Source organism: Odocoileus virginianus, chromosome 26 (genome assembly GCF_023699985.2).
Source record: "Odocoileus virginianus isolate 20LAN1187 ecotype Illinois chromosome 26, Ovbor_1.2, whole genome shotgun sequence".
In the NCBI taxonomy this organism is placed as follows: Eukaryota; Metazoa; Chordata; class Mammalia; order Artiodactyla; family Cervidae; genus Odocoileus; species Odocoileus virginianus.
The window spans coordinates 20,858,480-20,885,455 of record NC_069699.1 but is presented as its reverse complement, the minus strand read 5'-3'; the positions used below and the strand labels follow the sequence as shown (position 1 = coordinate 20,885,455).

The 26,976-nt window shown below is 41.5% G+C and overlaps 1 protein-coding gene across 13 annotated transcripts in view; it reads left to right on the top strand.

Annotated features, from left to right (window-relative positions):
* The window catches only part of CNTN4 (contactin 4), a 971,999-nt gene that overhangs the window by 934,859 nt on the left and 10,164 nt on the right, over positions 1-26,976 (top strand). For 11 of the 13 annotated variants that reach the window (XM_070455646.1, XM_070455639.1, XM_070455645.1 and 8 more), the window contains 9 exons: positions 4,961-5,136; positions 9,974-10,094; positions 14,154-14,312; positions 16,768-16,917; positions 19,042-19,112; positions 20,160-20,394; positions 22,702-22,814; positions 23,376-23,562; positions 23,994-24,106. In XM_070455646.1, coding sequence (XP_070311747.1) covers positions 4,961-5,136; positions 9,974-10,094; positions 14,154-14,312; positions 16,768-16,917; positions 19,042-19,112; positions 20,160-20,394; positions 22,702-22,814; positions 23,376-23,562; positions 23,994-24,106 — 1,325 coding nt within the window. The remainder of the gene's footprint in view (positions 1-4,960; positions 5,137-9,973; positions 10,095-14,153; positions 14,313-16,767; positions 16,918-19,041; positions 19,113-20,159; positions 20,395-22,701; positions 22,815-23,375; positions 23,563-23,993; positions 24,107-26,976) is intronic. The other 2 variants (XM_070455651.1, XM_070455652.1) reach the window with 2 other exon arrangements.

The window sequence follows — 26,976 nt, the reverse complement described above, 5'->3', positions numbered from 1 at the left end:
TTGTGGCACATAGGATCTTTCATAATGGTGCATGGACTCTCTAGTTGTGTGTGGGCTCTGGAGCACACAGGCTCAGTAGTTGCCTTGTGGCATGTGGGATCTTAGTTTTTAAACCAGAGATCAAACCTGCGTCCCCTGCATTATAAGGCCAGTTCTTAACCACTGGACCGCCGGGGAAGTCCCTCAGTTAGTTTTTATATAGAAGTTTTGTCACGGCTCTCCTGGTACTAGGACACTGTTATCCATATAATACATAAAGATTGCTTGGTAGATAGATCCACAGATGAATGAAGGTACATTAAAATGAAAATCTAAATTGCAAAATCAGTGGACAGCCATTTAAAATAGAATAAGATGACATCATGCCAAATACAAACCAGAGATGCATATAATTTTGTCCAGGAATTATGTGTTCCAGTCTTCATTTTATAGATGAATTTTTAAATTAAAAAATGATAAATGACACATTAAGTGAAATGGAGTTATTTCTAGGTTTTCTGCTTAGCGTCATTCAAAGGTGATTTATTCTTAACTCCTTCCGTCATTAAAAAAATCTCTGTCTGTACCTTTTCCTGTGGGTCAGTTAATCAATAGTAGATTTTGATTATGTGACTTGCAGAAGCCCCAGGTTTTGAAATAAGCAGTTGTCCTTCCCATTATCTCTTAGCTACTGTGTGTGTTAATCTCTCAGTTGCGTCCAACTCTTTGCAGCCCCCTGGACTGTAGCCCACCAGGCTCCTCTATCCATGGAGTTCTCCAGGCAAAAAACTGTTAGCTAGAAGTACCTGTTTTTCACTTCTGATTTGATGCACACCGTGAAATCACCAAGAGCACACCAATCCACTCGTCCTGAGCTTTACCTATTTTCAGAAAACAGCAAAAGTATATTCCTCCACTAGATTAGAATCCATTTATGGATGCTGGGAAAGACTGAAGGCAGAAGGAGAAGGGGACGACAGAGGATGAGATAGTTGGATGGCATCACTGACTCGATGGACTTCAGTTTGGGCAAGCTCCGGGAGTTGGTGATGGACAGGGAAGCCTGGCATGTTGCAGTCCATGGGGTCACAAAGAGTTGGACATGACTGAATGAGTGAACTGAACTGACTCAGTTCAGATGGACACAGACTCCTTCTTTAACGACCTGAGATGTTTGCTTTCCGAAGTAGGATAAAACGGTAGAAAGTACTGTTTTGGGTACTCTTTAAAGAGGAAATTTTAGTGAGTGGGTTGTTGGAAAGAGACTCCGTTACAAAATTCTCAGCTGAGATTGTAATCTAGGAGGTACATTCAGTAAATGTTTATGTGCTGCACAGCCTGTGAAACACAATCCTGTGAATGTGGAAGGGGATTAGTCATCATTCTTTTACCGTCTCTCTTTGCTTTTGATTTGTCTTTTTTATTGTGGTGTGTTTGGTTCGTTTTGTTTGACTTTAAGGTTCAGTATAGAGAAATTTCAGGAATATGGCTGAATTCATAAATTCACTCTGTAGGCACTTACATGACCTTTCAATTTAATTCACATTGCTTTTCACCATTTTACTCTCTGACATCAGTTATGAAATTCTATGTCAGTGAGAAAGTAGAGACTATCTATGTGTGAAAGTAGTTTTAGGGTTCATAAACTATCTTGGCTGAGCAAGTCCATTTCATTCCCAATTAAAACTATAATGTAAAGGGTGAATTTAAAAACAAATCAGTAGTTCTCATTTTTAAAAAGTGATATATGAGTGAAGTAAAGTTACACAGAGAAAAATATCACTTATGCTTGGAATCTAAAAAAATCCTACAAATGAACTTATTTACAAAACAGACCAGACCTAAATCAAATCCCTTATGACTATACAGTGGAAGTGAGAAATAGATTTAAGGGACTAGATCTGATAGAGTGCCTGATGAACTGTGGATGGAGGTTCATGACATTGTATAGGAGACAGGGAGCAAGACCATTCCCAAGAAAAATAAATGCAAAAACCCAAAATGGCTGTCTGAGTAGGCCTTACAAATAGCTGTGAAAAGAAGAGAAATAAAAGCAAAGGAGAAAAGGGAAGATATTCCCATTTGAATCCAGAATTCCAAAGAATAGCAGGGAGAGATAAGAAAGCCTTCCTCAGCGATCAATGCAAAGAAATACAGGAAAGCAATAGAATGGGAAAGACTAGAGATCTCTTTAAGAAAATTAGAGGTACCAAGGGAACATTTCATGTAAAGATGAGCGCAATAAAGTACAGAAATGGGATGGACCTAACAGAAGCAGAAGATATTAAGAAGAGGTGGCAAGAATACACAGAGGAACTGTACAAAAAAGATCTTCACAACCCAGATAATCATGATGATGTTATCACTCACCTAGAGCCAGACATCCTGGAATGTGAAGTCAAGTGGGCCTTAGGAAGCATCACTATGAACAGAGCTAGTGGAGGTGATAAATTCCAGTTAAGCTATTTCAAATCCTAAAAGATGATTCTGTGAAAGTGCTGCACTCAATATGCCAGCAAATTTGGAGAACTCAGCAATGGCCACAGGACTGGAAAAGGTCCGTTTTCATTCCAATCACAAAGAAAGTCAATGCCAAAGAATGCTGAAACTACTGAACAATTGTACTCATCTCACATGCTAGTAAAGTGATGCTCAAAATTCTCCAAGGCAAGCTGCAGCAATATGTAAAGTGTGAACTTCCAGATGTTCAAGCTGGATTTAGAAAAGGCAGAGGAACCGGAGATCAAATTGCCAATATCCGCTGGATCATTGAAAAAGCAGGAGAGTTCCAGAAAAACATCTATTTATGCTTTATTGACTATACCAAAGCCTTTGACTGTGTGGATCACAATAAACTGTGGAAAATTCTGAAGGAGAGGGAATACCAGACCACCTGACCTGCCTCTTGAGAAACCTGTATGCAGGTCAGGAGGCAATAGTTAGAACGACATGGAAGAACTGACTGGTTCCAAATAGAAAAAGGAGTACGTTAAGGCTGTATATTGTCACCCTGCTTATTTAACTTACATTCAGAGTACATCATGAGAAACGCTGGGCTGAAAGAAGCACAAGCTGGAATCAAGACTGCCTGGAGAAATATCAATAACCTCAGATATGCAGATGACATCACCCTTATGGCAGAAAGTGAAGAAGAACAGAAGATTCCCTTGATGAAAGTGAAAGAGGAGAGTGAAAAAGTTGGCTTAAAGCTCAACATTCAGAAAACTAAGATCATGGCATCCAGTCCCATCACTTCATGGCAAATATATGGGGAAATAGTGGCTGACTTTATTTTGGGGCTCCAGAATCACTGTAGATGGTGATTGCAGCCATGAAATTAAAAGACGCTTACTCCTTGGTAGGAAAGTTATGACCAACCTAGGCAGCATATGACAAAGCAGAGACATTGCTTTGTCCACAAAGGTCCATCTGGCCAAGGCTATGGTTTTTCCATTAGTCATGTATGGATGTGAGAGTTGCACTAGAACGAAAGCTGAGCACCAAAGAATTGATGCTTTTGAACTGTGCTGCTGAAGAAGACTCTTGAGAGTCCTTTGGACTGCAAGGAGATACAACCAGTCTGTCCTAAAGGAGATCAGTCCTGGGTGTTCATTGGAAGGACTGATCCTGAAGCTGAAACTCCAATACTCTGGCCACCTGATACGAAGACCAGACTCATTGGAAAAGACCCTGATGCTGGGAAAGATTGAGGGCAGGAGGAGAAGGGGATGACAGAGGATGAGATGATTGGATGGCATCACCGACTCAATGGACATGGGTTTGGGTAGACTCTGGGAGTTGTTTAGGGACAGGGAGGCCTGGTGTGCTGCGGTTCATGGGGTTGCAAAGAGTCAGACATGACTGAGTGACTGAACTGAACTGAACAAAACAGAAAGACCTACAGACATAGAAAACAGTCTTATCATTACCAAAGGGGAAGGGTGGAGAGGGATACCTTGGGAATTTGGAAGGAACATATACACACTGCTGTATATAAAATAAACAACAGGGTCTTACAGTATAGCACAGGGAGCTCTATTCTGTATCTTGTAATAATAGTGGGAAAGAACCTGAGAAAGAAAATATGTGTATAGCTGAATCACTTTGCTATATATTTGAAACTAACATTTCATTTGAAACAACACTGTAAATCAACTACTCTTGAATAAGAAATAAGCTATACCTACATATATATATATACCATTTTGTCAGAGATATTCATTATAGCATTATTTATAATTATAATAAATTTACTAAAATATTTACTAGTTTCAAAATGGTTGAAACAATTAACAGCCTATCATGCAGGTTATAAAAATTTGTGGATAAAATATAAGCCTGTATTATATTTAAGTAGAGAAAAAAGAGAAATATCATATATGTAGCATGTTTGCTATACTGAAAAACAAAAGAACTGAAAATCTATGAATCCAAAAGACAGGGAGAAATTATACTAAAATGAAAATAGGAATTTTATCCGAACACTAAGAAACTAAGCATAATTTTGTTTGGCTTTGGTTCCTTCTTTCAACTTCCCTGAATTTTCTGAATTTCCTATACTAAACAGGTATCACTTTTATAGTAGAAAAAAGAAAGCTTCCAATTAGCATGGATTTTCCTGCTTGCACTCAGCTTTCTAGTGAAACTAGGGAGATATGAAAACCTCTTTGAAGAGGCAGTTTCAGAGCAGGCTGCAGAAGTAGGCCCCTCCAGAACTGTCTTAGGAGATGTAACCTCAGCCCTCCCCAGCTGAGTTCAGTTGCTCTGTGAAGGTTCACATTATGAGTGTTTTCATCTTTTCATATTAAAAATGACCTCCTGGCTCAAATCTGAGCTTCCCAGATGACTAAGGCTTGCCGGGTGTAGCCTAAGAAAAAAATAAAGCCAAACTCCTTAGTATTTCATCCTGCCCTTGAATTCTACATTTTATTTCTACTTTTGCTCATAGGCTTTGTTGTTCTGTTTTGTTTTCACTCTCTAGATCCAACAAAGGTAATGGTACCTCCTTCTAGTATGGATGTCACTGTTGGAGAAAGTATTGTTCTGCCATGCCAGGTAACACACGATCACTCGCTCAACATCATATTCACTTGGTCATTTAATGGACGCCTGATAGACTTTGACCGAGATGGGGACCACTTTGAAAGAGTTGGAGGGGTAAGTATAAATATCAGATTATCCACAGTAAATGCAATGTGCCCCTAAAGTGAGTCAAAACAACTTGTGTAGACTAACTTGAAAGGAAATATAAAGTTATCCTTTGATGATTTTGCTCAAACACTTTAAAAAACTCTTGGTTAACGTCTGCTCTTTTTTGCATAAGTGTGGCCCTGCTTATTGAGTCATTTGTTTGCCAGTCCTTTTCTTAACCCTCATAATCCTTAACCCTACAGGTTAGCTATTCACATCTGTACATGAATGAGAAAACTCAGGGTCATGGGAGATACATGGCTTGCCTTGGCCTGATTGCTAATAAACTGCAGGTCTCAGCTTGAAACTTCAAATCCCAAATTCCTCTGCCCCATGGTGAACCATATGCAACGGAACTGAATTAATAAAATAGCTCGAGGACAGTTTACTCGTATGCTTTTAGACTGCTGGCAAAACTCCCTTTGGCTCTTGTAGAATACTCATCATTGTGAGGTTAGGGCTCTCTTTCTTGAATCTGAAAGTCTGATCAGATTGTTTATTATCTCCAAATAATTTGAATTCTAGTGATTGAGTTTTCCAAAAGCCTTAATTATTTCCCATAAAAAATACATAGTACCATTGAACTCACACCAAGAAAACATTAGATTTGGAAACAGTTTGAATCTATGACAATCATTTTCAAGGATAGTTTTTCTACCATAACATAGCCCTACTTTCCTGTTAGTAATGAAGATTCCAGGGGGAAGAAATATATTGGGAGATTGGGATTGCCATATACACACTGCTATATATAAAATATAACTACTATATGTAAAACACTACTATATATAAAATAGATAACTAATAAGGACCTACTATATAGAACAAGGAAGTCTACTCAGTACTCTCTAATGTCTTATATGGGAAGAAAATCTAAAAAAGAGTGGATATATGCATGCATAGCTGATTCACTTTGCTGCAAGTAAACACAGCCTTGTAAATCAACTCTACTCCAATCCAAATTTTAAAACAGATTCATTCCAGCTGCCATTATCATGGAGAGGACTAATCAAAGACAGCAGAATATAAGCATGAGGCTGTGTTGAAAACACTCCCTTCCTCCATGCTCCAAAAGGAATCTGATTTGCCCATCTCATCTTATCCCCATCTCTTACATTGAGAATAAATGAACTAAAGCTTATAAATTATACATATGATATTTTGACCCTCAACATATTCTTCTCAAATATGATGCTATTCCTATTATTTGCATTCTTTCTGCCTTTTCCAAACAATACATCTCTACCGAATTACCAAACACCCAAAATAATTTCTGTAACTATTTTCTCAAGCCTCCCAAGGATTGTATATGACTGGTACCATTTTAAATGGATGAGAGAGAAGTTATTTCATTAAGTCAATGGAAGACTTGAGTCTATTGATTCCCTTGGAACTCTGGTTGAGAAAACTGGTTAGAATTGCCATTATTAACCACTCTGGACCACTTTGATATAGTTCAGCCTAATAACCTTGACCAAATAAAGAATGATATTAGCTATTTCACAACATCATTGAGGATACTAAATACCTTCAGGTTTAGAAACCTAAATAGCACAGTGCCTACCACCGAAAATAGTATGTGAGGAATTTTAATGATTGTATTCACTGAAGGAAGAGTAATAATAGTTCTAATAACATGAGAGTATACATTGAGAAAACCTTCATGGATTAAACAGAATATTTATGTTCATAGTAAAACCAGTGTCTTGGGCAGGAGAGATAATAAAAATATTCTCAGGATGGCATAGGCAACAACCAATCAGAACAGCTGCCTGGGCTATCAAAATATAAATTCTGCCAGTAAGACAGAAGTGAACCTTATGCTGAACCACAGAAAGGTGGGTAGAGAGGCCCCCGATGGAGTCGGGCACTGAGGACCACCTTTTGTAACGACCTCTGTCCATGGAATCGCTCTCAACAGCCTTTCGTATGGCACGTGTTTGTCTCTTTTGTGATGCCAGTACTAAGTGCCAATCAGTCATTGCTAAAGAATTAAGTGCGACATTTGGGACATCATTGCAAATTGTGAGAGCTAAGTGTGTTAGCCACCAGGATCATTAATGTCTATGGAGTTGGCGCTGGACAACAGAAGAGGTAAGGGAGCAATTCTGAAGTTAAGCCCATTTTGCAGTTTCTACTTGCCAGGTCAGTATGCTGCAAATGACTTTTGGTAGAGCTAACCGATTGCAGTTTTTAGAAGAGTTATAATTTCATTGTCCTCTGGTCACCTCCAGTGGTTCTGTCAGGAGCAGAGCAGACCACAGCTTTGTGTGGTTCTCTATGGTAGGAATGTGAATGTAGATCTCAGTAAATATTGTGGTCTGAATGACTTCAAAGGGAAAGAGAAAGTTATTGTGGTCTCCTTCTGTGAGCCTCTTACCTCCAAACCACACAGTCACAAAATTCTGTTAATGGATATCTGTGCTCCAAAATTTCCAGGCTACCACTAGCTTCTTTGAGCTTCCAGCCCTTGGTGAATAAAACAAATTATTGATATAGTGTAGCTATTTATTTTAAACCACTATGACTTTGTACCTTCACAACACACACTCCCTTATGAGGCATATTTTTTGTTTAAGTCTATGCTCAAAATCCTACTATGTGAAATGTCTTAGGTAAAGTAGTATTAATAGCCATGGTAATGATGATACCTTATAGTTGCAAAATGTCTAATCATTTATCAAGCATTTTCATATGTATCAGCTCTTTAATCCTCAGAATCTCTGTGAAATATGGTAGCAATTATCCTATTTTACTAGCAATTAGAAGATTTCATGAGTAAATAGTAGAATCTAAATGAGAATCCAAGTGTTATAGATTTAAAAAAAAAGATTCCAGGTTTAAAAAGAAAAGCACAACTCTGCTTGAATTAGATTTAATATTTTTGACATAATTTTTCCCAAAGAATACTGTCCATGGCCACCCCCAATACTAGTTTAAATTTACCCGTGCTTTACAGTTTTCAGGATTTCATATACACATACAATCTCATCTGCTTCTCACAAGCTAGTGTCATAGACAATGCATCCTTCTTTCATGGGTTAATAAACTAAGGCCCAGAGACACACAGCAAGGATCAGCCCCAGACAGCTAAGTTTCAAAGCTTCAGCTCTCTCTTGACAACATGCTTTTGCACTTCTTCTAACCCTATTTGTAACTATTGGCAGGTCTATATCTTTCATTGCCTTGACTAAATATGTAATATGTTGTACTGAAATCAAGGATGAAGCCAAGTACACATTAATTTAGAATAAGATCTTTCCAGACGACAGCACAGCATTCTAGTAAAGGATAGGGACTGCAGCCTGACCATGTGAGCTCACAGCCTGGCTCTGCCACTGACCAGCTAGGTGACTCCAGGCGAAATGTCTAGCCTTTCTGTGCCTGAGTTTCCTCATCTGTATAGTAGGGATAGCAAAAGTGCCTACCTCACAGGACATGTCAGTACTCAGTATAATACATGCCTGCCAGATATTAAATACCACCAAGTATTATCCAATGTTATTGCCATCTGAAAGAATAACAATAGGGCCAAAATAACCTATGTTACCTTGCCATCCTTCATGATTTAGAAATAAGCATCGCTTCCTGACTCTGAACCCTAGGGTGTTCTCTTGCACAAGCAGCCATTCTCCAAACTTTTGATTAACAGAGCTATGAAACTCTAAGGTGTTGCTGTGTTTTTCAGTTTCATTGCCAGCTTTGTGATGGCCTGTAGCAGCATCTTCTCACATTTACTAAAAGTACTGTGCTGGTAAATGGTGTATAAATATTTCTAGGGCACCTCGATATCTATACCAGGCTGTAATGAGTGCTATTCATCTGCTGATCAAACACACATTTGGCATTGGAAAGCAAATTAGCCCCGTTCTACACTAGGGGATGCAAGATTTCCTTGGAGAGTCTGCTCCTCGTAATTCTTTAATTCAAACTGAGGAGCAGTCAGAATGCTGGCTGTAAGACAGGGTTGTGCAGTAAAATACAAGTGCCTCCGAACATGGACTTGCCTCCGCTTTCCATACAAAGAGTTCCCAAGTACTGCAGTGCCATCAAAAGCTGTAGGTTGAGGGCATATCTGAAGAAACCCACGGGACTAAATCAGCAGCCACTTTACATACATTTCAGTGCTTCCAAGGGAACTCTCCTCAATGTTGCGTGGCAGCCAGGATGGGAGGGGAGTTTGAGGGCGAATGCATGCTAAATCGCTTCAATTATGCCTGACTCTTTGTGGACCTATGGTCTGTAGCCCATTAGGCTCCTCTGTCCATGAGATTCTCCAGGCCAGAATCCTGGAGTGGGTTGTCATCCCTCCTCCAGGGGAACTTCCCGACGTAGCGATTTGAACCCAAGTCTCTTATGTCTGCGGCATTACCAGGCGGGTCCTTTACCACTAGCGCCACCTAGGGGAGAATGGATGTATGCATATGTATGACAGTCTCTTCGCTGTTCTTCAACTGTCACAGTATTGTTAATGGGCTATACTCTAATATAAAATAAAAACATTTTAAAATAAATAAATGCATCTGAAAAAATAAACAGTTTCAGTGCTTCCAACGTGGGTGACAAACTGCTCCAGGGACGCAGAGGCCAGACGCCTGAGGTCTTATCCGAGCTGTGTCCTGAGTACCTTGCTGTTTTTACCTAACAGGCAGGCTCACGCATTTTTAATAGGCCATGGCTTGCATCGCTAATGTTTTCATCAGCCAGTGTAAAATAAATCTATTAGTTACAGTGTCCTTCGTGTGATAATGATATTTAGAGCTCATTAAAAAGTAATTGTAGCCACTTTCCCCTACTTTATCAGCAGGATTCAGCTGGTGATTTGATGATCCGAAACATCCAGCTGAAGCATGCTGGGAAATATGTCTGCATGGTCCAAACAAGTGTCGACAGGCTGTCTGCCGCTGCCGACCTGATCGTGAGAGGTATGGGAATTGGGAGTTTCATTCTTAAAATACTTTTGTGATATCTACTCCTGTTCTAAAAGCCTCAGTGGTTTAGAATTACCAGGAAAGAGTCAATAGAAGGAAAACATTGTTAACGGTGTTAAGAGTCTACAGAAGTTTTGTGTACATCTGTTTTCTCTCATAGGGGATCAGAAAGTGCAGAGCAAATCCACTTACTCTCTACTGAAAAGAACTCCTCTGAAGGCCCCAAGTGCCATGATTTACAGTGTTGGAGTTGATAGGACCTTCGAGAAAAACTGTAGATTAAGAAAAGAAAATGGCTTAAAGAAGGATCACACTGTGCCTTTTGCAGTTTGTCTAGGCTGAACCAAATTGGTATCTTAGATCACTGATCTAAGAGTGGCTTAAGTAAAATAGCCACCAATTTTCCCCAGGTTTTTCCCCCTTAAGTGATTAGTTCTGTCCAGTTTCTACAATATGGCTTTAGAAGGAAATACCTCCTGACTGCCCAGGTTGTAGTAAATCAGCAGGGAGTTGATGTCAGAACTGACATGTGTGAGATTCTCTTGCATCTTACGGACGAGACCTAACTTCAGCCTCATGGCTGTGAGTGACGTGGCTGACTGTGTCCTACCAAACCAACGTGTAAAGAGACAGTAAGTGAACTTTAAGAAATATTTTTAAATTAACATTCAGTCTTTGTGAACCAGTGTATCTATCTATCTATTTATCTATCTATCTATCTATATCAGAATCAAACTGATGCTTGCTCAGAGGTTTGATGAAGTTAAATGCAAAGCCAAATCAGAACATCAAAATAATTTCTTAGCCAGTGTCTCCTTCACAAGTACAGTAAGCCCCCTACATACAAATGAGTTTAGTTCTGAGAGCATGTTTAAGTCCAGTTTGTTCGTAAGTCCAACCAAGTTAACTTACTCAACTAACACAGTTGGCTATCTAGTACTGTACAGCACCAGGTTAATAATACTTTTCACATAAAACACAAACACAAAAAATAAAGGAAACATTTTTAATCTTACAGTACATACCTTGAAAAGTACAGTAGTACAGTACAGTAGTCGGTGTGTAGGGGCTGCAATGAATGAACAGGCAAGAGGAGTTATTGATTGGAGGAGGGAGAAGAGGTGGGGGATGGTGGAGCTAAAGGATCGTCAGCAATAGGAGGGGAAGGGCATAACGTCATTCAAACCTGACGTTGATGGAACATATCTGCATCTATGAAAGTTTGCAACGTGAAGGTCCGTGTGTAGGGGACTTACAATACAGTAAGTGATTTAATGATCCAAAACATCCAGCTGAACACTAATACAAATGTTTAGGAATCTGGCCAGCAGAATATTAAGTGTAAGAAAACAAAAATCCAGGTGATACCAGATTTGGAGGCAGGGTAAATCTGAGTGCACAGAGAACAAGATGTTACTGGAAGCAATAAAAAGTGTGGCTGCATCCTCTGCACGTAACATGGGCGGGGGTGGGAGAGGTGTGGGAGTTAGCAATTCAAACTGATGTCAAGAGAGGTTAAGGAAAGATATCTTTTCCATCGGGTCTACTTTGATTCTTCTTTAAATTGCCTTAAAAACCTTTCTGTAATGGTACGGATAAGGGCCAGATAAGAGAAAAAGCTTCCAATCTGGGTACAGCTACCCAGAGAATAACCAAGGGCACCGTGTTTATTTCCATTTTAAAATACACCAGAGCTGGTGTGCTCTTCCCTTGGGGGCGAAGGAATTCTGTGGCTGAAAATGTATCCTCTATTTAATTAGGATAATGTTCAGATCAGCAGTTTAAGCGCCAATAAATTAGAATCATAAAAATGTAAATCAGTAATAGTTGAATTTCTTAAGTGATATTGTATACTTCATTTCACAGAAAATAACATTAAACACCAAGAGGAATCTGCAAATGCTGTCTAAAAGAAAATCTAGCATAATCAGTGAATAAGGCCAATAAATTAATATGCCATTTTAAGCCATAATCTTCGGTTTTATCTCCTCCTGCCTCTGCCCTTGGCAGCTTTTCTGCACTTTGCAGTGGAGAGGCAGATATGTACTTCGTTGACCTGCCAGGGATTTTTGTATTTGAAACTAAAGGCTTGAAGTCTTGCATTTGGCTTCGTTGTTTCTCTGTTATCTACTTTATTTAATCTAAAGCACATGGACAGCAGCTAGAAAGGCCAGTCTTCCCTGAGAAAGATGCAGGAACGCCTGCATCCCCCTGCTATTACCTGTGACACAAACTCGTGTGAGCCCCAGCCCATGTAAACACTCTGCTTAGAGGATAAACATATGCTCATGTTGTCATTTTGAAAGAGAGACCCAACTTCCCCAAAACAAATGGGTAAAAACATTCTGTGAGGTGTGAACGTATCTACCCTTGGGTGGGGCGGGTAGCAAAAACATAACAAACAGCAAACCCCACTGTGAAAGTACATCTTATCTCCAGCGGCCAAGTTCAGGCCACCTCCTTCACGTGCTCCTGCTGGTTGCCAAGAGTGGGCTCAGCTCTTCCCCCGTCCACTGAATTCACTGAGGGATTTGGAGAGGAATGCTTTTCTCCTTTGTGGCACTTTGATCCTAAAGGCCATGGAAGGAACATCTGTTTTTAAAAAGGATGTTTTTAAATAAGAAAGCTGATGAGGAAAAAGAAAATTATATTATTATCTTCTGGACTTTCTGTGGTTAATAAGAGTCCTGAAGACCAGAGGTTATGCCAGCTCTTATCTAGGTGGCATTAGACTGACGTGCCGAAATGTCACTGTGGAAAATTAATCAGTGCCAGCATGCAGACTTGCAGACCTTTCATTCAGGAGTAGGAGGGAGATGATAAATTTAGTCTCACCTGTGGGTCTATAAAAAAGGCTTTTTAAAAAAGGAAAGAGAAATTTAGGGCATCACTGAAAGGGTGCAGAAGTGAATCCCAGAACAAAGTGTTACTTGCAGAAACTGCCATTAACTTTTCAGCACTCTGGGAAAGGTCTCTTTCTTCCCTGCCCCTGTGCCGTGGCCCCGGAGTATTTTGGCAGAACATCTGATCACTCTCCTGGGCCTCAGCACATCCCTCTGCCCCCTAGGAAGATCTCCTTACTCCTATCTAACACACAGGAACTTTGTTGCTCTGTCTCCCTCCCTCGCATTCGATTTCTCTGCCAAGGTGGTCACTCATTAGAAATGCCTTTAACTGCCTGCTAAGAGCTTTTCATATTGGAATCTAGGACAGCTTTGGGTCTTTGATCTGGCTCTGTGTTATTTTGTGTTTGCTTGCCAACCACTTTCCAGCTCTCTGTTTCCATCTCTCTGCAAGCCTTCATTTAAAACTGATTTCCTCCCATTTCAGTGGTCTAAGCACAGTGCTCTGTGCACATCCAGAGCAGAAGTAGAAAAATATAGGTGTGACTTACAGAAATTGCAGATGGTCCTCAGGCGCCAACCCGATTTTGAAATTTTTTTGAAGAAGCCACAGAGTTTGGTTTCCTGAACATGAGCACTTTTCACAGCAGTTCCCTTGCACATGACTGTGTTTTGGCATTTGATGTGGACATCCCAGTGCAGCTGGACTATGCAGAAAAACTCTGTGACCCCAAAGTTCTAAAGTCATTTTTGCTCACACCATCAGGGGTAGAAATGACCACCTCCAGAAGACTCAGATCTTCATTTATCACCACTGTATCCCCAGATATCAGTGTCCAATTCATAGTAGGAACCTGTAAATATATGATGGGTGGATTAATGAACTTGGTCCCTGGTAGCACCCCAATATTCTCCTTTGGCATCTGGAAAAAAATATTCTATTGTAATTGTTGGGTACCTATTAGTTTTTCCTATTCTGTAGTGAACCCCTGGAGGAAAGAGCCCAGACCATGTTTCACTCATCTATGTAGTTTCAGAACCTAGAAGGAAGACAGGCACCTCACAGGTATTTAGAAAGGAGTTGTCAAGTGTTGAACTTGGGGGTGGATGAATCAACAGTTGAATAGAATGTTGACCGTTCAACCAAGTGGTCACTTCCTTGGACGTTTGAACACACTGCTCCACTTCTGAGGGTCTTGCTCTTTCTCAGGTCCTCCAGGGCCCCCAGAGGCCGTGACTATAGATGAAATTACAGACACCACGGCTCAGCTCTCCTGGAGACCTGGGCCTGACAACCACAGCCCCATCACCATGTATGTCATTCAAGCCAGGACTCCATTCTCCGTGGGCTGGCAAGCAGTCAACACAGGTACTGTATTGAATCTCTGACTCTGGTGTCTCCCTGGGGCTTCGGGAACTCAGCAGAACCGACACAGCTGTGTAGCAGATGCTGAGGGGCCTCTTGTTTCCTGTTCAAACACATGGCTACAGATGAGACTTTTGGGCAGCGTTTCCCAGACCTCAGCCCACTATACCATCATTTATTTAATATTTTTCTTTCTATTGATTCACATTTGCTTGTTCTTTAATTTGTTCTAAGCCACAGTGTCTAAAATGATGTGAGGTCTTGGCGTTGGTGGTGGTTTAGTTGGTAAGTCATGTCGGACTCTTGCGACCTCATGGACTGTAGCCTGCAAAGCTCCTCTGTCATCGGGTTCTCCAAGTGAGAATACTGGAGTGGGTTGCCATTTCCTTCTCCAGAGGATCTTCCTGACCCGGGAATCAAACCCTAGTCTCCTGCATTACAAGCAGATTCTTTACCGACTGAGCTTTGATACAAGCCGACAAGGTCTTCTGTTGGTTTTATTTTTTAAACATATTTTATATTACATTTGTTATAAAAATAAAATGCATCATCTGTCTGTGCATTACCTGAAATCGTCTGTGTACCTCCAGTGGTGCACTTCGAAAAGCAGTGGATGGTGTTACCCTGTAGTCACAGTCTTTGTAAAGTTTGTACCCAGCATTCAAGAAACCTGTATCTAAGGACTGCATGGAGACTCTTGACTTGCTGTCATTTTTTTAGATGGATACATTTGAGTATGAAGAGGCATGAGGTTTTGTTAAAGAATACGTGAGTAGGCCTACCATTTCTGCTCCTGTCTATACCTCTCATTGACTCATTTTGTTATTTTATTTAGGTTTTGTTTGAGGAAAAAAACAAACAAGTAATTATTGTAAGCATGTTGCACACTCCTCTGGTTTTTCCATTTGAGCATATCTGACCTCAGAAATGGGTTTCTATGTTTCCAGCTGAATCACTGACTTTCTCCTGGGTCATGGGAGTGTTTTAGGAAGAAAGGAAAGGAAAATCTGGAAATTAAGGAGATATGACTTCTAATCCTGACTCTGCTAATCAGCAGATTTCTATACATCTTTATTTTCCTCTTCTGTTAAATGGGCAAAATAAGAACTGTTATGACCCTGTACAGAAGTGATTGTGAAACTTAAAAAAAAAAAAAAGTAAATCACTGCATAAATATGATGAAGGAAAGGAGGGGGATGAAGATATTGATATTCAAGTTTCATAACAATGATAAGGATAGTATATAAAAGAAAACATGTACAGCTAGAATTGGTTGAGCCCTTATCTAAGTGCTTTTCTTGGGTCTGCTCAACTGCACTGTGAATAGATGTTATTAGTTTTACTTCACAGTGAGAAAACCAAGCCATGGAAAGGTTAAGCAACTTCCCTAAGGTTCTTTGGCTGCTAAGAGTGGATTCAGGATTAGAATCCAGGTTGTCTGACTCCAGAGCCCACACTTTTCACCCTTGGAGGGAAGGACTGTATACATGTGCTCCCTAGGAGGCTGGAAGTCACTAAAGTCTGGTCAGTGGGGCCTCAGGTTTGTCACAGGGACATCCCCTGGGCCCTTTGGGAAATCTTTATGGTAATCAGTTCAAAACCCAAAAGGTTGCACAGTGAGTGTAGAAGCCAAGTCCAGGGCTCTGTGGCTTGTGACTTCAGGCAGTGAGCCCCGTCCTCTGTGCAGGAGGCCGTCCCCACATCCTGCTGAATGAACACTGTCAAATGCTGCCTCTCTGATCCCACTTTTTGTGTTCTTCATGGACCGTCCATTCTACATTTGCAGCTTCTTTCTTTCGATGTGCTGATACAACTCATTGACAGTAGTTTGGATCTATAACATTATTACTCCGTTGTTATTATAATGGAGCTTGGGCCATGTGGTCAAAGATACAAATCCACTTGGGTGAGTCATTTGACCTTTATGTGGTACCTTTTCCGCATCTATAAAAATGAAGAGAATAATTTTACATTATTCCTAGGGTAGTTGTAAGAATTAAACAATGTGCCCAGTCCTATTCAGTAACTACCGAGAAACGTGAGGTGAGAGAGGATAAGAGTGATAACCGTCAGGTAGCCTTGGGCCTTGGAGACTGTCTTTTGTGGCATCATCTGCTGGCGTGAGATTTGAGTTGATTGGTCTGGCGCGGATGCTCTGGGATGACCTCCGTGTAACGGCAGTTTGTGCAGCTGCCCTCGACCTGTGGTGGTACCCCGGTTACAGTGACGGTGATGATGGTGATGAACTAAGTTCCAATCTTCCTAACGCAGAATACTATGAAACATCCTCACCTTTTTTTTTAACCTTGTAATAACTAAAGTTGATGGCAAATAATTTTGAATTCCTTTTAGTCAATATTTTATTACATATAATTTTGAATCACAATCACCAATACTTTTTCTTTAATTGGGGCAAGTAGTAAAATCAACTATTTCACTTTCTTTCGATGTCTTTCAGTCCCAGAACTCATTGATGGGAAGACATTCACAGCCACTGTGGTGGGTCTGAACCCCTGGGTCGAGTATGAATTCCGCACAGTTGCAGCCAACGTGATTGGGATTGGGGAGCCCAGCCGGCCCTCGGAGAAGCGGAGAACAGAAGAGGCCCGTGAGTAGCACTCCGAAAACAGCAACTCTTGCTCCTTAGGGAGAGGCTTTTAATCACCCTGTTCTTCAGCCCCAATGAGGTTCTATGTTAACACATCCTTCCCTACAATGACTGTAGTCATCAGAAATGAGGCCAGTAGATGCTCAGCTTATTAACCAGCAGGGAGTATCTTTTCTATTGTTGTTTTTATTTATTTATTTTTGTTGAAGTATATTTGATGTACAATATTATACAAGTTAGAGGTGTACAGTTTGGTGAGTCACAATTTTTAAAGGTTACACTCCATTTATACTTATTATAAACTATTGGCTATATTCCCTATGTTTTATGATGTATCCTTGTACCTTATTTTGTACCTAATGATTTGTACCCCATACTTCCCTACCCTTAACAACATCCCTCCCCAACTTCTGTCCCCACTGGTAACCACTGGTTTGTCCTTTCTCTCTTTCCATGAGTCCCAGCACTGAGTTTCAATCTCGGGTTATATTCTCACTCTTCACTGGGTTCCCTGGTCCAGGGAGAGACACTTGTCTTAGTTCCCTCAAATGCCATGTCTTTCTTCATTGGTTGCTTTGTCACCAAGACTTTCCCACTAGGATTATTATTTTTTTAAAGGCTCAACCACACTTCAAATGCTATCAACTCACAGGAATCTCAAGTGACAAAGATTAAGTTCTTCAGAAATGTCCAGTCAGATTATCTTAGGGCATAAACCCTTCCCAAAAGCTAAGGTTGGGAAATAAAAGTGTTAGTCGCTCAGTTGTGCCCGACTCTGCAACCCTGTGGCCTGCAGCCCGCCAGGTTCCTCTAGCCATGGGATTTTCCAGGCAAGGATACTGGAATGGGTTGCCGTTTCCTTCCTGCTAATTCAAGCAAGCCCAATCAACAGTTTAGTAGGAACTTCTGTAGACACAGCCTTGGTTGAACACAGGAGAGAATAGTATAAATTCATTAGCATTCCTTGTCTTTGTCTCACATAGTGTGGAAGGCCTAGGTGTGGGTGTCTGAGAAGGTCCCAACCGTGATGAGACCAGTGTTTGTCACTATTGTTATACAGTCGCTCACTCACGTCTGACTCTTTGTGACCCCGTGAACTGCCACACACCAGTCTTCCCTGTCCTTCACCATCTCCCGCAGTTTGCTCAAACTCATGTCCCTTGAGTCCGTGATGCTATCTGACCATCTCATCCCCGGCGTTTGTTGAAGAAAGAGCAAAGCCCCAGAGCAAATGGGGCCTCTGACCCTACTCTTGGACACAAATCCATCTAGATTTGTTTCATTGTCTTTATCCAAGGGGACATACCCAGGCACCACATCTCTACCCCAGCCAGACATTTTCAGATTCTGTCTGGAGTTGTTCACTTACATGATGATAAGCCAATAATCCCCATGCTTCCTTCCCCCACTGTGAAATCATAATTTAATTAATTCCTCTCAGCAGTCCTGAGGAGAAAGCTAGCCAAATTTCCCCTCTTTTACAGAGAAAACTGGGGATCAAAGAGTTTAAGCACAGTGAGCCAGAGGTCAACCTCTGTCCACCACTTCCTTCAACACTCGGCTCACAGCTCACGTTGCTCCGAGAAGCCATTAGCCCAGCCCTGCTCTGAGCAGCCCGCGCTGCCGAAGGCCGCTGCACGCCTCCATTCTGTCTCTGCTGCGCTATTGTGGTTGTCGCCATCGCCCTGTAATCATCCTGCATGTGCTCCTGCCTCCCAGCTAGACTGTAAACTCTGCACGGGCAGAGTGTATTGTCTCTCCTTCGTGTATTGCCGTGCGGTTAATAAACGCCTACCCGAGCATTAGAACCAGAACCTCAGTCCTTTTCTCATCCCCCTGAACCTCGGCCTCTAAGGGTGGAGCTGAACCATTGTTCTGTCTTGTCAGATAATAGGTGTGCCTTGTTGAATGGGAAATAGGTCACTATGGAATATCCGTTTCCTTGGTGTATTTCATTTCTGTGAACTGATGCTTTAGACTCCCTTGATCATACCATTTCTGACCTCAGAAAACAAAGCCCTGCACATCCAAGTATTTGTTAGACTGGGTCACCTCAGCCCAGCCGCCCTCTTGGCCCTCCTGGTCTTTGTCACCTGACACGACTTGTTTTTGTCTCCTCAACAGTCCCCGAAGTCACCCCAGCTAACGTCAGTGGTGGTGGAGGCAGCAAATCTGAACTGGTTATAACGTGGGAGGTAAATGAATCATGAAACAATGGCAAAACACATTAGTCCAGGCTGTCTTGTCATTTTATTCTGTGTTAAACATATCTAGGAAGTTTCCTCCTTTGTTTTTAACAACTAAAGGCCGTTTGAGTGCAGACACTCCCTTAGGTCAGCAGGAAGAGATGATGTTTGCCCATCGATTATGGAGTTAAGTTTTAATTCAGTTCATCACAGAAAAAACAATCATGAAAGGGAAGACAAGACAAGAAAAGAAGTGTGTGTAAAATTATACATTAAAGAAATCTGGCTTAGACAAAACCAGTTTTTTTCCTTTTTTCCTGAATTACTTCAAAGCCAATTGATCTAAAACCTCTGTGCTCATTAGACTGCGTGTGCCAACACAATTTCCTAGGGTTGACTTTGCTGCTAGAGCCCTCTTGTGTAAGGTTATTTTTTAAAAAAAACATAGAGGTTTATTAGTCAGTCATTTATTGAAAATCGATTTTGAGAGAGGAAGTCAGAGCCTCAGCAAGCGTTCTAAATGTTTCTGAAGGATTCTAGACAACAAGCCTGGAAGTTCAAATCTGTCCATTTAACCAAAGCCCCAGCAGTGAGATAAACCACTCACCCTTTCCTGCTCAGCACTTCTGAGCTGAGAGGGAAGATTGGGGCTGAGCAAAATGGTCCTCACTTCTTTGGTGAGAGCTGCTTCATTGAGTGTCTGTGTGACGCTGGAGGAAGAATCGTGTCGGATGGTACATGTTGGAAATGTTGGTTTTTAGATCAACTGCCCAGTGTCTCCCACCGTCATTTCCAACACTTTCAGAGTTGGGTCTCCCACGTCAGGAAGCCAGGCTCTCCACTGCAGGGTTACAGTGACTTTTTTAAACTCCTGCTGCAGTCCCCCCTGAATATCAAAGCTAGATGGATGGCGAGTCCCAAACCGAAGACTCTCTGCAAAACCCACGATGAGATAGGATGGAGGCAGGATGGGGGTGTGGCTGGTGGTGGAATAAAACAGGTGGCACTTGAATCAAGCTACTGCCGTCTCTGAAGACCGCCTCCCTTCTTTCCCAGACGGTCCCTGAGGAGTTACAGAACGGCAGGGGCTTTGGTTACGTGGTGGCCTTCCGACCCTACGGCAAAATGATCTGGATGCTGACGGTGCTGGCCTCCGCTGACGCCTCCAGATACGTGTTCAGGAATGAGAGCGTGCGGCCCTTCTCTCCTTTTGAGGTTAAAGTGGGTGTCTTCAACAATAAAGGAGAGGGCCCTTTCAGTCCCACCACGGTGGTATACTCTGCAGAAGAAGGTACGATGCTTCTTCAATTCCAAGCTGTTGATTTTATTTATTTGTTTGTTTACTTGTGGCTGCTCTGGGTCTTCGTTGCTGCGTGCGGTCTCTCGAGGTTCAGAGAACAGGGGCAGCTCTCTGGATGTGGTGCGCGGGCTTCTCACTGCAGGTGTGTGGCCTTCTCTTGCTGAGCGTGGGCTCTCGGGTGCAAGGGCTTCCCTTCCGTGGTTGCTGCTCCTAGCCTCAGTAACTGTGGCTGGTGGGCTCCAGAGCACAAACTCAGTAGTTGTGGTGCCCCGGCTAAGCTGCCCCCCGACACACCCCACATGTAGGGTGTTCCTGGACCAGGGATCGAACCAGTGTCCCCTGTATTGTAGCGGATTCCTAACCACTGGACCACAGGGGAAGCCCTAGATATTGATTTCAGGATGTGCCGTCACTTTAGCGCCCTACCCATAAATTGAAGGCGTATCCTGACTTGAGAAAAGTGTAGTATGAAAAAATACATTTCATTGTCTTCCACCAATCTCTTAGAAAGACAGCAACTCCATGATATATAAAAACAAATGGATATCCATTATTAATTCCATTGCTAGGGACCAAAATCACAAGCACTGTAGAAGATCTTCCATTTATATATAATATTATTTTCAACAGAATTATATTTTATACCTTTAGGTGAGTGCCAAAATATAATTTGCATTTCCTCTTACCACTTTTCATATGTCATAGTATACTCAAAAATTATTCTGTTATTAAGTAGAGAGAGTCACAAAGCAATGTGATTGTTCTCATTGTCACCCCTGGTGTTATCACATTGAGGGGTTCTCATTTATTTTTACTGCCTCTGTGCTAGCATCGCTCTTAGAATGCCTTGCATAATGGTCTTCATTTCCATCGGCGTTCACCTTCATTGTTTCAAAGCTGATGTTTGGAATGAGACCATATTAAAACAGTTCCAAGTCGAGTCATTGATTTGGAGTAAATGAAGATGCAGTCCGTTCTGTGCAGAAAGAGAAATCAGCCCCTTAGACTCAGCAGTTCTCCATGATCTCACCCTCACCTCTCTTTTCTGCTTCACTTCCCTGCATGATCCATGCTCCAACCATAGCCAGAGGATTTGCAGTTATCCAAAGAAGCTTGAGCCCCTAGCATATGCTTCAGCTTCTCTTAATGTCCTCTGCCTTGCCCACTTTGTGCTTTCACAGTTATCTTTCAAAATTCAACTTGAACAACTAAGGCCTCTCATTTCCCTAGGCCACCTGACTGAGTTGCTTCTCTTTGTCCCTGTACCCTAACATTCCTCTGTTATAATTCTCATCTCAATGTATTATAAGTTTTGAATTATAGTTTTATATTCTCACTAAGGTGTATTTCCTGAGGGCCAGATATTTATTTTTTCACCTTTGTGTCACCAGTGTCTGTGTGTATGCCACACAGACCCCTAATAAATACTGAGTGAATTAACACACAGACAGACTAATACATTATTATAAATAGACACAACCTTAGTGGCCTCCACCTCCAGCATGTTCTAGAACATAATGTGGATTTCAGAGGGAGCACGCAAATTACTGTTAATGGTTCTAGGTGAACCTTTAAACATATCTGATAGTTATATATTGGTTTGAATTGTATCAGATAAAAAAATACAGCCATCAAATCAAAACCAGAATTTCATGAAGTTACAGCTCACAATATGCCTAAGCTTTTCCTTAAGAAAGACCACTGAAAGGAAAACCTTCACACAAAAATGGTACATAGCTCTGGCAGAAATCTGGCAAAAAGAACTGAAATGTGGGGGACAGACTTGGTCTCGACTCTCCTTTGCAGCTGAGGATACTGAGGCCCAGAAAGCATAAATGACTTGTCCAAGACATGCAGATGGCGGTGCAGAACTGAACTGTCACCCAGTCCTCCTGAAACTTAGTCAAGTCAGTTGATTCTCCTGTTTTCTCTCTCTCTCATTTTCATAACAGCGAGTGGAACTCTCACCTATGACAAATGCTAATTAAGAAGGATGTATAGTAAATAAATTGCTGGCTAGGAGAACTTGGCTCTTAAACTTCAGTTTCCTGGTTTATTTCCCTTCCACTTAACCCTAAATTTAGAAGACAAAGACTTTGAACAGCTCTCTTCAGCACTGTCTCCATCACCACCCCCTCCCAGCCATTAATCCTGGGTCCTCTGTGAAGTGAATATTTGGGTCATGATCAGTAAAGATTAGTCTATAGTAATGGATTCTTTGCACCTATGAGGCCAGTATCCAGAAGGCTATTTTGATATAGCTGATAGAGTCGTAAATTTTTCCACACTCATCTGCAGAACCCACCAAACCACCAGCCAGCATCTTTGCCAGAAGTCTTTCTGCAACAGACATTGAAGTTTTCTGGGCCTCCCCCATGGAGAAGAATAGAGGTCGGATACAAGGGTATGAGGTAAGCAAGAGAGGGGTGCCTTGGTTCTGGGTAAGGGTCTCTACCCCTCAGTGAGAACTTTCCAAACACAGACGGATGGAAAAAAAGACCTCGAGTTCCATGTAAAGACATTTGTTTTAGAGAACAATGGCTTCTAGAGGAGCATGAATGAAAGCACTGAGCATTCTGCTGTCAGCTTAGTCCTTTCTGAATTACAGAGATCTGTGTCTAAACACATGCAGGTCTAAGCATATATAAGATGGTTGGCAAATTGAACTTTGATTTCTGATACACCCAGCATCACTTGGCCTCAAAACAAGGTGGGGGTCAGGGAGGGAGAAATAGCAACAATGGTTGTGCCAATTTACCGTCTCACTCTGAAGCTCAGAACAAAGAGAGGGCCTTTTTTTTTATTGCCAATTATTTCTCAGTGCACACAAAGGTCTTAGTTCTGAACGCTCTGCTTATGACTTGCTGTATAGAAAATTAACACCGTCCTAAGAATCTTGTATGAAAAAAAAATCACATTGGCGATATCCCCAATAAGTATGACATCCAAGGTCTTCCTTTGTGTTTTCTCAGGTTAAATATTGGAGACATGATGACAAAGAAGAAAATGCTCGAAAAATACGAACAATAGGAAATCAGACGTCAACAAAAATCACCAACTTAAAAGGCAGTGCCCTGTATCATTTAGCTGTCAAGGCATATAATTCTGCTGGGACAGGCCCCTCCAGTGCGACGGTCAATGTGACAACCAGAAAGCCGCGTAAGAATATTCTTGCTCAGAAATATTTTAGGGATTCATCAAACATATTCCAAGTTCATTGCCCATCCCTACCTCCCAGTGATCATTTGCATACTAATTGGTATCATTATGGAGATTCAGATTTACCTTAGCATTTTAACTGAACCTTCCCGAATACCATGCAAAATTCATTGCTCTAGAGGACAGAAAGATAAATGTTTTCTCCTCACTGGGAAGGGCTACTTCTTTTAGCTATAAATGTTAGGCGACCAACTGAATCTTTTTCCATTTGCAGCGCTGTATCTCGTCAGATTTTAGTGACCTTGAAGACACATATTAGTGCAATAGCCCGTTAAATTGCCTCCACTCTCGAATTCTAGGAAGGAGATATTCCTCAGAATCCATTGAGACTTAATAATCTGTGACTTCGTATATCTTAATTTTTTTTATAGCGCCAAGTCAACCCCCTGGAAACATCATATGGAATTCATCGGACTCCAAAATTATCCTCAATTGGGATCAAGTGAAGGCCCTGGATAATGAGTCAGAAGTAAAAGGATACAAAGTGGGTAATTTCTTTTTTTGCTAAGGCACCTATACTCCTGCTGTTAATGGGGGCACACTGTTCTCGTGAATCTTATGATCACTGTCCTCACTTTCCCAGATGATGCTCTCACAGCCTCCTTTCTCCATCTCTGCCCCAGAGTGGTTTGGTCTGAGTTTTATAAATGGTCCCTGACAACTGGCCAGGATTGAGAGAATCACCTAAACTTCAGTCTCAGGCACAGTCACCAGAAGCAGTTAAAGACCCTGTGTTTGGGTCTATAAAAAAATCATGAAGAACCACATTTTTAATATCTCCAAAGTCAGTTTTGTTTTGTTCTTGTCTTGATCACATTTTTAATCAACAGTAGTAACTTCTCAGTGTTACTAATGGTTAATTATTTTTGTTCATGTCCGTTTTGTTATGGAGATACTGTTGTTGTTTAGTCACCAAATCGTGTCCAACTCTTTGCAACCGTCTGGACTGTAGCCTGCCAGGTTCCTCTGTCCGTGGGATTTCTCAGGCAAGAATACTGGAGTGGGTTGCCATTTCCTTCTCCAGGAAATCTTCCTGACCCAGGGATTGAACCCTCATCTCCTGCTTGGCAGGTGGATTCTTTACCACTGAGCCACTAAGGAAGCCCATATATGTGCATGTGGATATGGATATGGATGTACACATATACACAAGAATTTTTTAGGAAATTAATTTACCTGATCCTATAAATGTTAGCCTGACTTTAATAAACTAGAAAAGGAAATCGATTGTAGCTGTAGTGCCACAGTCATTAAAATTAAAAGGCATTTTAAGTATCCTGTTTTGTTTCACTTTTAAACAGCATTTGGGGCAACACAGGCCAAACAGAACTAGTCAGCAGGATGTATCAAGCCGGCATGCTGCTATTTTGTGACATTTTCGGTCTGAGCTGAAGATAGCAGGGCACTGACAGTGCTGGCAGGCGCTCGTTACAGTGTGTGAAGCCAGGGCTGGGAGTTGACACAGTTAGCCTTGAGTGATGTGATTAGAGGATTCAGAAACCTTCCCTTCTATGGACCGTTTTCCTTTGTCTACAAGGCACAGTGATTTGTATTCTGCAGCAGGGAAATGTTCCCTAAGAACTGATCTACAGACCTTCCACTGGATCCCTTTTTAAAAGGAAACTTTCTAGAAGGGTCTTACAGAGTAGAGCAAAAAACAACCACGTCTTGATCGTCTAGTCAGTATGCGACTTCAGGTAAATCACGTAACCTCTCTGGGACTGCATTTCTCTTTTGCTAAAGGAGAAATCTGCCAGTGCCTTCATTTTCCCCAAGCCTTTACGGCTCTATTCCTTCTCCTTGGGACTGCCCCCTCTTACATCCTTATCCTTAATCGGGTCTGAGATGAGAAGCCTTCCCTGATGGCCAGAGCTCTCGCTATTTGTCAGATTTTTAAAAGTACTTTCCATCCTCTTGGGTAATTATAATTGGCTGATGACTTACTGTGAATCCCCAGACTGTGGGCCTCACGAGCACCTAGCCTGAATGGTCCCCATAATTTCTCCAGCCAAGGATGCATTCTCTACAGTGGTATGAGAAGGGAGCCCTCATTTCCTGAACTCCTAAATCATTAGTCTCTTAGTGTGAAATAATTGGAAAGAGTTCATCTGACTAGTTTTATCCAACTTGAGAGAGGCCTGGGGTTTGGGAGGCTGGAAGATCAAAGAGAGAGAAAGGAGTGAGACGACGCAAAGAAAGGAGCCAGGAGTGAAGACAGTTCTCACAGTGCTCTGACCCACGCTGACACTGCCGGGGCTTTGAACACAGCACGAAAGATATGCAGATGTGATTGGCCTGAATTAATTTAACCAAACCAAGGGAGAGAAGGAAAAAAATACAGGAGACAGAAAGTCTTCCTCCCGGCTTCCAGTGTCACCTAGTAGAACAGGAGAGAGGAAACACAATAAAAATCCCAAAGCTTTAGCCGTCCCTGAGGAGGGGCACGAGTTCCATGAAAGAAGCTCTTACTAGGTCTTAAAACTCAGGTTGAAACTGCTGCTGAAATAAAATTGAACGGCAGGGAGCTGCCTAAAGAATTTCAGGGAACCAGGCAAAATGTTAGCTGGGCAGGAAACCCCGGAGATCATCCAGCCGAAGCCCTTCATTTTACAAATGTGAAAACCAAAGGCTGTTGAATAAAGGGACTTGGAGTGCCATCAGCTTCCACAGGGCAGGGATGCATACACAAGCTGAAGTTTGCTTCAGTGAGCTGGGTCTAAAGGATTATAGGCATTTTCAGAAGAATAACTGAAAAATGAGTATCATTTAGTTACTACATCTTTGTCTTCCTGCCCTCTCTCCGAAACTCGTATGAACTTGTCTTATTAGCACTTTTCCAAGGAGGCCCTTCATATATATACATACATGTATATATATATATATATTTTTTTTAATTCAACAGACACTTTTACAGACATCTAGAAGATTCCCCTGTGCAGCACAGAATCAGGCAGCTTTGCGGGAATCAAGCAGCACAAGGCTGACATGGAAGTAGTCACCTCCCAGAAAAGAACTGGGGCTTCCCACAGTATTTGGGGAATTTTTACTCCTGTAGAACTAGAATAAAACATTGGAACAAATTACAGCTGGATAGCATGGAACTTTTGCAGGTGTGAGCATCAGATGAGATGATATAAATTATTTATTTATTTATTTATTTTGGTAGAAAGACCCAGTATGTATTTATTTCATATATTCATCACAAGGGTTCAACCACGGACTTAATTTAAAATAAAAAAAGCAACAAAAAAGACATTACAATTTAAGATACGGAGACCTATCCAGAAATCAAGGAAAGGACAATCTCAGGAAATAATAAAAACACAGCACAAGGAGAACCATGGATTTAGGCCA